We start from the raw sequence: 12388 nt of genomic DNA, 5'->3' as shown, positions 1-12388 counted from the left end.
ATTGTTTATTTGAGATTAAAAGATTACTTTTTAGTCAGATATCAAGGACCAGTATAATTTAAATGCTAGGGTTTTGTTTTTTTTTTTCCACCTAAAGTTTAATTAGGATACATACATAGTTGAAGATTATGAAAAATAAAAGTCCAAAGTGCTCACAGAAGATTTAGCAGATATGAGAATTAACCAGAAACAAAATATAGTCAGATAAATTGAGAACTGAAAGGAATTTAAAAGTTTATCTAAAAAAAATATTAAAAGTTTATCTAAACCAAGCCTTTCAGTCTATGAATGGGTTAAATATGTCCCTGAAATGTTATATGGCTCCATTTCACTTAGCTGATTTGTGCTGTCACAGAAACAAAACACCAAAGTTTCCATCATGATTTTCTGCTTCTGCCACCAGAGCAGTTAGTGTATTAGGTGATATAACAATGAAAAATACCTCTCTCTATTCTTATACCAATGTAGTGTTGCTGGTCCGTCACCTCCGGGTTTGAAATGGGTCTTTTTTCCCTAGAGTGAGTGATGAATTTATCAGGTGCCTCCTCTACCTTTTGTCTGTTTCCTCTTAGAACCAGTTTTGTGGAGCTGCTTGATAATTGACAAGGGTCTGTATCTGTAACCCAAAAAAATAATTTTCCTTAGAAAAAGAATTATTGATTCACTTAAATCAATTATATGGCCTTGGCCTTACCTGAAAAGTGCTTTTACTAGGAAATTCCGATAATTTACTCATATATGTATCTATCATTAGTATCCACAATTATTCTACTTGGGATCCTCATGAGCCTTATGAAAGATGAGAAAGGCAACACTGAAACAGTCTCTAATGCAGACAGTGTGCATTTAATTTCTGAATTATTATACATGTATCAGTTCTTAAGATATTTCACAGGTAAAATTGGGAATAACACCAGCATGTATTACTTAAAGAAATAGTAATTTCTATTTGAGCCTCTTTTTCACATTAAAATATTTGCGGAATTTGCTGTGGCCATAGGAAAAGAAAATAATTTTAAAGATATAAAAAATACATGCTTTGAATATTAATGCTTGTTTCCATACAGTAATTAAAATAACTCAGAAATGTCTTGGTACTTAAAATGTCTTAAAATGTCTGGTTCCTCACTTTCAGTGATTCATAAATTCTATTTAATCCTCATTGAATTCTGTATCTTTAAATTTAGTTGGGTTCTTATGTACTATATACCTCCAGATACTTGTCTTTTTTCTAAGCCAACAGAAGTATTTTGAACTTCTATGTGAATAGAATACAAGATAAATATAAATTCAGTATGTGCACAGTACTGTCTACTCACATGTAGCTCTACACCGACATTCTTCCTCTGTCCCCACATTAATAAGTCAGGATGACAGGTGTGGGTCCCTGTTATAAGGAGTAGGTTAACAAAGCTTCACTTTCCAAAATAGTATTCAACTCCACCTGACTCATCTTGTATTTTAGCCAAGCTGATCTGTGCCATCTTCCCAGAAGCTTTTCCACCTTTTATCCATCTCAGCTTTTGTTAATGCCTTACATGATTGTCCAGGGTGGCTCAGACGGTGAAGCGTCTGCCTACATGCAAGAGACCCAGTTTCAATCTCTGGGTCGGGAAGATCCCCTGGAGAAGGAAATGGCAACCCACTCCAGTGTTCTTGCCTGGAAAATCCCATGGACGGAGAAGCCTGGTAGGTTACAGTCCATGGGGTCGCAAAGAGTCAGACACGACTGAGCGACTTCACTTTCTTTTCTTTCTACATGTTGTACATGTATACCATCTACATAATCCACTTATTAAACTGTACCTCATGTCCTTGAGGAGCTTCCCAGATGGCACAGGGGTAAAGGAACTGCCTGCCAATGCAGAAGATGCAAGAGATGTGGGTTTGATCCCCAGGCCGGGAAGATCCCCTGGAGAAGGAAATGGCAACCCACGCCAGTATTTTTCCTAGAAAATTCCATGGACAGAGGAGCCTGGCGGGCTACAGTCCATGGGGTCATGAAGAGTCGGACACGACTGTGTGCGTGCATGTGTGCACACACATGTCCCTGAGGTCTGTTTTTTTTCTGGCAGGGAGAAAGCTCTCTGCTCTTACAGGTCCGACTCATACTTTTGTGATACAAATATTTCTTTGAGTGGTTAACATTCTCTTCATCAGTCAGACAACTCTTCGTTCTTCTAGCCTGACCTGACTGAGCTCTGATCTGAGCCAACTTCATTACACTAGCAGTTTTCATATGGATTGTCACTTTTTCATATTATCTCTTTTTATTTTCGCCAGTTGCCTAATGAGTGACTTTCCTAGGAATATTATTCAGCAAATGTTGGGTTAGCCAAAAAGTTCACTCAGGTTTTTCTGTTAAGATGTTATGGAAAACCCCAAACAAACTTTTTGGCCAACACAGTATTTGAAAGGTGAAAGTATAACTGAATAAATGAATATTCAAATCTCATTGATGAATCCTTGAATCTATATTCAAGAGCCTAATCTGTTGCTTCTAGTTAGAGAAATAAATACCAAAAAAATTGCATAATTAGTGTGTGTATGTACATATATCCCAATATTGTTTACCTAGGAAATGTTTTATATACATACACACACATATTTTTAAAAATAAGTAGCATAAATAACCAATCTTGTAAGTACATATTGTTGGAAATGAAAATAGAGAAATGGCATTTTTATTCTTTGAATCAATACCTTTGACTTGTAGCAGATACTCCTTAAAAACATTCAGAATATTGATCACTTTTATAATCAAAGGCAGAAACACTCTGCGTAAAGGAAATGGACTCTGTCTTCACAATGGTGATAAAAGTTTACATTTAATACCTAACATGACTTCATCCCTTATTTGTTTCATTTTATCAGTTTCATTCTGTTGTATTTTTTTTTTATTTAACTCTAGCTGAAAATTAGAGTTAATCATCTATTTTAGGATGAAAGTAGAGTCTGACACGACTGAAGCGACTTAGCAGCAGCAGCATATCAGCCACTTAGATAATATTAATTTAGACAATAATTCATGAACTTTACTTGTATAAACTAAATATATAAGGCTCTTCATATGATTGTCCAGTGATCTTTTTCCTTTTTTTTTTTGATATCTCATTAGTTAGAAATATTGAACTACTACAACTTCTGTTGATTATAGCTGAGTTTATAACTAAGTTTTGGTCAAAAAGAAACAACACAATAGAGACACATACTATAGGGAGCTATTAAGCTTGCACTGGTACTTGGTGCTTAAGCGACAAGGTTAATTCACTTCAGAGAGCATCTGATGGTGGTGGTGGTTTTCTGAAATTAAAGAAGTTTATTGCTAGAATATGAACTATCACATTTGCATCGTTTAAGCATTAGTACATGTTGTGTAACATGTTATTATTAATAACGTAATAATGCATTTTGAAATCCATGGGTAGTCATATGTTGGTGGATAACCTCTAATTTTCAAAAAGTTTCAATATGCCTAAAAACTATTTAGAGATAAATTTGCAGATTTAAACAGATATCTTTCTGAGTGTGTTGAACTCATTTGCTGCCACTGCCACCTCCTCACACACGGACAAGTGTCAACTATTAAATTACAGTTGATGTTAAGAAATGTACTAATTTACTCGAGCTGCCATAACTCGGTCCCACAGATTGGGAGGCTTAAACAACATAGGTTTGTTCTCACAGTTCTGGAGGTTAGAAGTCTGAGATCAAAGTGTCAGCAGCATTGATTTCTTGAGACCACTCCTTGGCTTTGTAGATGAAGGTCTTCTGTCTTCATGTGATTTTCCCTCCATGCACACATGTCTATATCTACATTCCCTCTATATAAAGAGAAGTCGCTCAGTTGTGTCCAACTCTTTGCGACCCTATAGACTGTAGCCCACCAGGTTCCTCCATCCATGGAGTTTTCCAGGCAAGAGTACTGGAAGTGGGTTGCCATTTCCTTCTCCAGGGGATCTTCCCGACCCAGGGATCGAACCCAGGTCTCCCTCATTGCAGGCAGGCGCTTTACCGTCTGAGCCACCAGGGAAGCCCCCCTCTTTATAAGGAAGAAGTCATATTGGATTATGCCACCCTAAACACCTCATTTTAACTTAATTATCTTTTTAAAAACCTGTCTCTAAATATGATTGTGAATTCTGCGGTACTAGGAGTTATTGGTTCAGCACATGTATTTGTGGAAAGGGTGGAGGAACACATTTTAACTCATGACAAGAAGTGTGTGTGTATATTTCTGTGTTTTCACATGCTCTGATTGCTAACTAAATGAAGTAATTTTAATAATATGACAAATAAGTGGCATATTTATTGGTTTAATTTAGGAGATACTTTTCAGTGACCCGCTTGCTAAAAAAAAAAAAAGAAGTGGAAATAAGAAAAAGTAAATTTTAGTTTGGATGCCAACATTCACTCAGTGTATTTAGCATTTATCAAGTGCCTAAGGTGTTTTGCTGGAGAAGGCACTGGCACCCCACTCCAGTACTCTTGCCTGGAAAATCCCGTGGATGGAGGAGCCTGGTAGGCTGCAGTCCACGGGGTCACGAAGAGTTGGACACGACTGAGTGACTTCACTTTCACTTTTCACTTTCGTGCACTGGAGAAAGAAACGGCAACCCACTCCAGTATTCTTGCCTGGAGAATCCCAGGGACGGTGGAGCCTGGTGGGCTGCCGTCTCTGGGGTCGCACAGAGTCGGACACGACTGAAGCGACTTAGCAGCAGCAGCAGCAAGGTAAACACTTGGTAATCACTGCTGGGCAGTGATGCCCGCTATAATCTTGAGCAAGTCATGAACTATTATTCCTCATCTGCTAAAAAGTGACTAAAAATCTCTTTGCCTACCTCCTGAGATTGTTCCATAAATAAAATAAGAAATAAATTGAAGCCCTTTGAGAATATAAATGTGCCAGCCAAGTCGTTAGTCAGATTTAAAAGAATTAATCCTGTCTCTTCATAAACCTTAGAATTCACCATGAATGTTTTACTCATACAAGTAGAAATATCAGCCACTTATTAGTAGAAGATTTACATATTGAACATTGTCAAATTCAGGAGGTCAGCTATGATGTGACAGAAAGACATAGAGTGTAACAACCGAAGTTTACAGTTCGTTTCTTAAATGTACTAACTGAGTGAAAGTGAAAATGAAGTCGCTTAGTCGTGTCTGACTCTTTGTGACCCCATGGACTAGCCTACCAGGCTCCTCGGTCCATGGAATTTTCTAGGCAAGAGTACTGGAGTGGGTTGCCATTTCCTTCTCCAGGGGATCTTCCCAACCCAGGGATCGAACCCAGGTCTCCCACATTGCCGGCAGACGCTTTACCATCTGAGCCACCAGGGAAGACTGAGTAAACTTGCTCAAATCATTAAATTTCTTGAGATCTATTTATGCGTTTGTAACTGAAATGTACTGATTTCACGGGGAACCATTTATAAGGAATAAAGGAATAACATAATTATTTGGTAAACTATAACTCATTATCAGCAGATAGATAATAGCATATTATTTAAAATATGATTTTAAAGTGACTGAGCAATCTAATAGTGAGCTTTATTGTTTAAATTGGAACAAGCAGACAGTCTCAATGCCTAACCATGTTATGTTAATTGTATCTTACAATTTCCCCGTAGATGTGCTACACAAAAGATGGAGCATAGCATCTTCACCAGAAAGGGAGATCACTCTGGTTAACCTGAAAAAAGATGCACAATATGGCTTAGGTAAGTCACTGAGATTCTTCAAGGTCTGTGAGAATTCAAAGAGAAAAGGTCGATTGCATAACATGGGCATTGAGGAACCAGCCCACTTGTCCCCACCTGAGTCCCCTTCTCCCACTTGCCCAGTCAGGAAATGCCAAAGGTGAAATGCATACAAGCAATGTTTCCACCAAATTTAAGTCCCGTCTCACATGTGTTACCTATTAAGTCATATTCAGTATAAGTCTGTACACTTCTGTGTGTCAAACAGACTCATCATTAGTCCTTGAAAGCACCAGTGTCATGAGATATTTTCATTTTTACTTTTTTTTTATTGAAACAGTTGATTTATAATGCCATGTTTCAGGTGTACAGTATAGGGATTCACAATTTTTAAAGGTTATATTCCATTTATAGTTATTATAAAATATTGGCTATGTTCCTGTACTATGTAATATATTCTTGTAGCTTATTTATTTTATGCATAGTAGTTTATATCTTTTAGTCTCCTAATCTGTATCTTGCCCCTCCCCATGAAGATTTTATTTTAATGTGCTGATTCACAGGATTTCAAATTATTGGTGGAGAAAAGATGGGAAGACTGGATCTAGGTGTATTTATTAGTTCAGTTACTCCTGGAGGACCAGCTGACTTGGATGGATGCTTAAAGCCAGGTATTTATTTTTAGGGAATTTAGGGAATTTCCTAAGTATTTACTGGGCTTCCCTAGTGGCTCAGATGGTAAAGCTGCCTGCAATATGGGAGATCCAGGTTCGATCCTTGGGTTGGGAATATCCCCTGGAGACGGGAATGGCTACCCACTCCAGTATTCTTCCCTGGAGAATTCCATGAACAGTGGAGCCTGGCAGGCTACAGTCCATGGGGTCGCAAAGACTGGCCAACTAACACTTTCACTTTAAAGTACTTACTGACAGTGAATTTGCACAGATGGCAAAAGTAGAAGTTGGGGAAAACAAAAATGTTGAGAGGGAGGTAACATTTCTAAGATTTAGCCTGAATTTCTCTTAGCTGTAGAAGACACTGGGTTGTCTGTTTTTACAGGAGACCGTTTGATATCTGTGAATAGTGTCAGTCTGGAGGGGGTCAGCCACCATGCCGCAGTTGAAATTTTGCAAAATGCACCTGAAGATGTGACCCTGGTTATCTCTCAGCCAAAAGAAAAGCTATCCAAAGGTAACACTGTGGACGTCTCTGAGCTGTGGATTCTGTTCCAGTTCCCACAAAAATTTCAGTACCTTGACACATAAATTAGATTTAAACTTTTATTTCCTTTCTGGAAATCTAATATGTGTAGTTCTGATTGCTTTAATTTTATGCATCAGTACAAGTCTTTCATTCATCACTTCCAAGATTTCCTGTCTCATTCCTCTTTACGTGCATAAAAATTATTTGTTGTGCAAAATCAGTATCACTTGAGTAAATTCCAAGTACTTGGTGTGTTCTATCACATCTTAGGCCAAATTAGAAATAAAATTCTTAATCATTGCCCAATTAATATAATTATATAACAGTTATCTATGAAGTCCTGTCTTGAACCTGTTTATAAAAGGGAAAGGATGCCAACATGCCAGAAATATAAAAGACATATATATATAAAAGACTTATATGTAAAAGACCATATTTTTGTACCATTTTTCTAGATTCCACATACATGTAGTATCTATAATTCTTTTACACATGTCACCTGTGATTTTCGTCTTAGGAAAGCTTTCCTAAGTGGCTTTTAAAAAGAACTATATATGTAAGGAGGATGGAATTACCTTCTTTGATAATTACTTGGAGTCTAAAACATGCAGTTTGTTAAGACAATATAAAACAAGTATATAAATAACCATTCAACAAAGATCTTTGGAGATTCAAGTTATCTCTGGATAGGGAATTAAGAAAGTCTTCACAGAGGACTTACTTGAAACAGGTCTTGGGGAATGGAAATGAGGAGTTCAGGTGAGGCGGGTACACATTCCCATAGAAGTTGCCCAAAGAATGACCAAAAGAAAAGGCAAAGGAAACAGAAAGCATCTTCAGTGTTTGTTGGGACCTTGTCATGGTTCCAAGCCCCGGTCAGGTGTTGTGCACATGTTATCCTGCGTAAAATCCTCGCAGCAGCTACCAGGGAACATTGTGCATGGGTATGAGCCCAGGTGTGTGTCACTAACCTGTCATCCTCACGGGCTGATTTTGACTTTGCAGTGCCTTCTACTCCTGTGCACATGGCCAACGGCACGAAAAACTACATGAAAAAGCCTTCCCACCTGCAAGACGGCACTGTAAATTCTTCTGAGGACCACTGCTGGCCACGGGGCACCCCGAGGCACATCTCAGAGAGCTCGTTTGGGCTGTCTGGGGGCCTGCGGGAGGGCAGCCTGAGCTCTCAAGATTCCAGGACTGAGAGTGCCAGCTTGTCACAGAGCCAGGTCAACGGGTTCTTTGCCAGCCATGCAGCTGACCGAAGCTGGCAGGACTCACAGCGTGGCAGCCCTTCCCCATCTGTGATATCCAAAGCCACCGAGAAAAAGTGGACTTCTACTGATAGTAACCGAAGCAAAGCTAAAAATACAGGCATTTCTGATGCACCAGATTACTCTGACCGTGGAGATTCAGACATGGATGAAGCCACTTATTCCAGCAGTCAGGATCATCACATACCAAAAAAGGCACCATTTAATTTGAATTTTGGTTTTTATTTTTTTTCCCCCCACTTAACAAAACAAACAACAGCAAATGTATTATAGAGCAGAATAATCTACTATGAACAGAGTACATTATTCTGGAAAGGAGAAATCGTTTATGTATAATGCTACTAACTGCTACTGCATTTGATGCTAACTTTCAGAGAAACTAGCAGCTTTGAATACTAATTCCAAAATGGCTATTATTCTGGGAACTTGCTACGTGATTACACAAAGGAATGAATAACCAGATTATGATTGTTTTCTATAAATTGTTTCTCTCTTGCATACTTAATATTTATATTAATAAGAGAACTTAATAGCTGAAAAAATTGTTCCTAAGTAATTCATATAATGGACAGGTGACTTTACTATTAACAGCCTAAATTACTCTAAAGTTCTGAATGTATGATAATAAGAACAATAACATAGAAAATTGACCATTTCCTAGAAATATTAGACATGATATAATTTAGACCCATTTTCACAAGTGGATTCAGAAAAGAACCTTAAGCCCTTTGTTCATTGAAAAACATTCCTCGTTAATGTCTCCAGCATTCCTCTTGAGAGAGTTCTGTCCTTATAGATTAGGCTTAGCTGTTGTGCCTATGTTTATATTGGATTTAAACATTAGCAAAATAAACTTAAGGCCTACTCATCTTAAAGGCCCAAGTTAAAAGCTACTACATGATATATATGGATTTTTTTTTTAAAGGAAATAGAAATGCTTCCTAAGTTTGAGTGTATAAAAAGCACTGGATAAGGATTATGTAAAAGCCAAGGTTTGAATTGGATTCTGGGCTTCCCTCAGTCATATCTTTTTACCTGAAGCAAGCCCTCTAGGCTCTAGATCTCAATTTCCTCAGTTTTAAACTCTGAAGGCCTTGGATTAGATGATCCTTAAGATCTTTTCCAGCCTTCATCATTTTTGAGTCTACTCTATCCTTTAGTATCTTGCTTTTTCTTAATTTTTCAAAAAGAGAAAGATCTTCCATTAATAATTCTGTTTGATTCTAACAAGAAATGCTTTTGTTTGTTTTTCTTTGTTAAGGAATCTTCCTCCTCCATGAATACATCCAACAAAATGAATTTTAAAACTTTTCCTTCATCACCTCCTAAACCTGGAGATATCTTTGAGGTTGAACTGGCTAAAAATGATAACAGCTTGGGGATAAGTGTCACGGTACTGTTCGACAAGGTTTTCAAATGTTTTCTCTTCTCCATTTCCAGCAGCCTATCATATGCCAATTTATTACTTGAATTATTTTGCTTCAAAAAGGAAACTTGTCAAATATTTGCAAAACTTTAAATTGAATTACATCTTAAGACTTTTTTTTAAAAAACTTATGTTTTCTAGTCACTTTTTCCTGTGGTTTAAAAGAAAGTAGACAAATGCTGTTTTCCCCCAGAGATTTCATACTTGTTTAATCTGAATACAAGACTTGAAAAATATAAAATTGAGAAGTATGTCTTATATATATTTGGCAGCTTCTACATCAGCATGGAATAATTTTAACCTACATCATAAATAATTAAAGTCTAATATATATTTATATGCCCTTCACTTCATAATACATCTTGGCATGTAAATATGATTAGTAGCTTAATATTAGAAGTTCCCAAAAATATGTGTAATACTTCTAAAGAAGTTAAAATATGAGCATAGGCTATTTGATGAAACTGCTTTAGAATTCTATTAATGTACTATACCCTAAAGTGTAATATTATCATTTATATTTGAAGGATGTTGTTTGTTAGGAAACGCTATTTAGAAATAAGGTAGAAATAACACTCTTAACATATAGAGATCCAAAAGAAAACCTGATTTTCTATCAGTCCTCAATACTGTAACCCTTTTTATCTTGTCCATAACTTCTTTAGAATTTTATTATCTTCCTACTGTGAAGGGAAATAAAAGCTGAATATCCACAAGAGATGGAGCATCTACTCAGTAGATCTCATCTACTCTGTAGCACAACTTCTATGCCAAAACCTTTTAAAGTGAAAAGAAAATTTTCCATTGACTCATGAGATTTATTTTCAGATTAGCAAATATGATCTGAAGTATATTACTCCATATGCTGTTTATTTCTGACAGTTATATTCTCACCCTAATATTTCATGGCTGGATTTTGCTTGCCATTTGTGCCTAATGCATGGTATAGATTTCTGAAAGGAAGAGCACCCCCTCATCCAGGCAAAGATCTGGCATGTCGTTATTTTCTGAAAAAAGAATGTTTCTAAAACGTAGCTGCTTTTGCATTTGGAAAACTTACTAGAAATATTCTTGGGTATTGAAGTAATTGCATGTGCTAATGTGATGCTGCTGCTTTGGCTGATGAATGGAATGCTTTCTAGGTCTCAGACCTGAAAGATGGAGTGCAACATTTTTCATGTGACAAAACGTTATTTGTCTTTTTCCACTTAGGGAGGTGTGAATACCAGTGTCAGACATGGTGGCATTTATGTGAAAGCTGTTATTCCCAAGGGAGCAGCAGAGTCTGATGGCAGAATTCACAAAGGTAGAGTATTTGTGGGTATGGGAATTACATAAGGATTATCATGTCAACAAATAAAGAAGAAATTGGAAAGTTGATGAAGACCTTCAAATTATTCATAATATAAAATAAGAACATATTATTTTAAGATTACAACATGAATCTTATTTCCAGCTTATCCTCTGTGCTGTGCTTAGTCACTCAGTCGTTTCTGACTCTTGGCAACCCCATGGACTATAACCCACCAGGCTTCTCTGTCCATGGGGATTCTTCAGGCCAGAATACTGAAGTGGGTTGCCTTGGCCTCCCTAAGGGATCTCCCTAACCCCGGGATCAAACCCAGGTCTCAGGCACTGCAGGCAGATTCTTTACCATCTGAGCTACCAGGAAAGTCCATCCTCTATATAGTATCAGAAAATATCTTGTTTTAGTTCATGCTTTGTACTTTTTAAGAAGCAGATTTCCAGAGAATTGGAAAGGGGTAGTGCCCTTGTAAAAACAATGACATTTGCATTTCTAATAAGAACTAACTAGGTTAGTTACCTCCCATCTCTCTGCGTTTGTAGCTCTGTCATTTTTTTCATAATTAAAATTGATTTTATAGTATATATAATATCCAGTTTGAAAATATACCTAAGATTAGCTGTAGAATAGAGAAAGGAATTAAGTACATGTTAAAGAAACTCTGTGACAGACTTTTGTCCAGAATTTGTCTGAGTCTCTCCTCGAGCAAATTACTATAAAACAAGACCTTAAGGTATTAAAGAACATGTAGAATCCTTATTTTATGACTTGCTTCTTTCATCATTACTGCCTAATTTATAGGTGATCGTGTCCTCGCTGTCAATGGAGTTAGTCTAGAAGGGGCTACCCACAAGCAAGCTGTGGAAACACTGAGAAATACAGGACAGGTAAGAGATCATTATACCAGCCTTTTCTAGATATCTCAGAACATAATAATGTGTGAATAATACCAGTTTCACTGAGATCTCCAAATTTATTAGTCAGGAAACAAAGCCTGATTAATGTAAATAAACATGCTCATATTTTTTTCCTTCCAAATTGGGAAGCAAGGATTATGACGAGGATTTTTATTGTGGAAGCAGGCTTTATATATCACATTTAGCCCTGATATCACCAGAGATCTGCCAGGAGGAAGGGGAGAGATTGCCTTAACATTTTTTTTCCGTAAACATCTACAAATACCTAATGGTTTTCACTTCCAGGTATCCTTCAACCCAAAGGATAATTCACATTGTTCTAATACATTTATAAGTCAGGGAGTTTACAAATTACTTATAATGGTATTTATATTATTAAGATAATAATGATTTTTTTTCCATCTTTAATTGGAGGATAATTGCTTTACAGTATTATGTTGGCTTCTGCCATACAAGATCATGAATCAGTCACAAGTATGCATGTGTCCCCTCCCTGCTGAACCTCCCTTCCACCTCCCACCCCATCCCACCCCTCTAGGTTGTCACAAAGCTCTGGGTTA

General features: G+C 37.1%; 1 protein-coding gene across 30 annotated transcripts in view; it reads left to right on the top strand.

The window, feature by feature from the left end:
- Positions 1 to 12388, top strand: part of PTPN13 (protein tyrosine phosphatase non-receptor type 13) — a 224006-nt gene that overhangs the window by 163011 nt on the left and 48607 nt on the right. For 19 of the 30 annotated variants that reach the window (XM_086404911.1, XM_086404897.1, XM_086404914.1 and 16 more), the window contains 7 exons: positions 5634 to 5723; positions 6266 to 6373; positions 6762 to 6893; positions 7911 to 8374; positions 9441 to 9587; positions 10818 to 10911; positions 11713 to 11798. In XM_086404911.1, coding sequence (XP_086261037.1) covers positions 5634 to 5723; positions 6266 to 6373; positions 6762 to 6893; positions 7911 to 8374; positions 9441 to 9587; positions 10818 to 10911; positions 11713 to 11798 — 1121 coding nt within the window. The remainder of the gene's footprint in view (positions 1 to 5633; positions 5724 to 6265; positions 6374 to 6761; positions 6894 to 7910; positions 8375 to 9440; positions 9588 to 10817; positions 10912 to 11712; positions 11799 to 12388) is intronic. The other 11 variants (XM_086404916.1, XM_086404907.1, XM_086404908.1 and 8 more) reach the window with 1 other exon arrangement.

Source organism: Bos grunniens, chromosome 6, assembly GCF_055505025.1.
Source record: "Bos grunniens cultivar Pamir isolate PY7600 chromosome 6, Bosgru_T2T1.0, whole genome shotgun sequence".
Taxonomy (NCBI): Eukaryota; Metazoa; Chordata; class Mammalia; order Artiodactyla; family Bovidae; genus Bos; species Bos grunniens.
The sequence above is the reverse complement of the archived record's forward strand: the minus strand, read 5'-3'. Positions and strand labels throughout refer to the sequence as shown.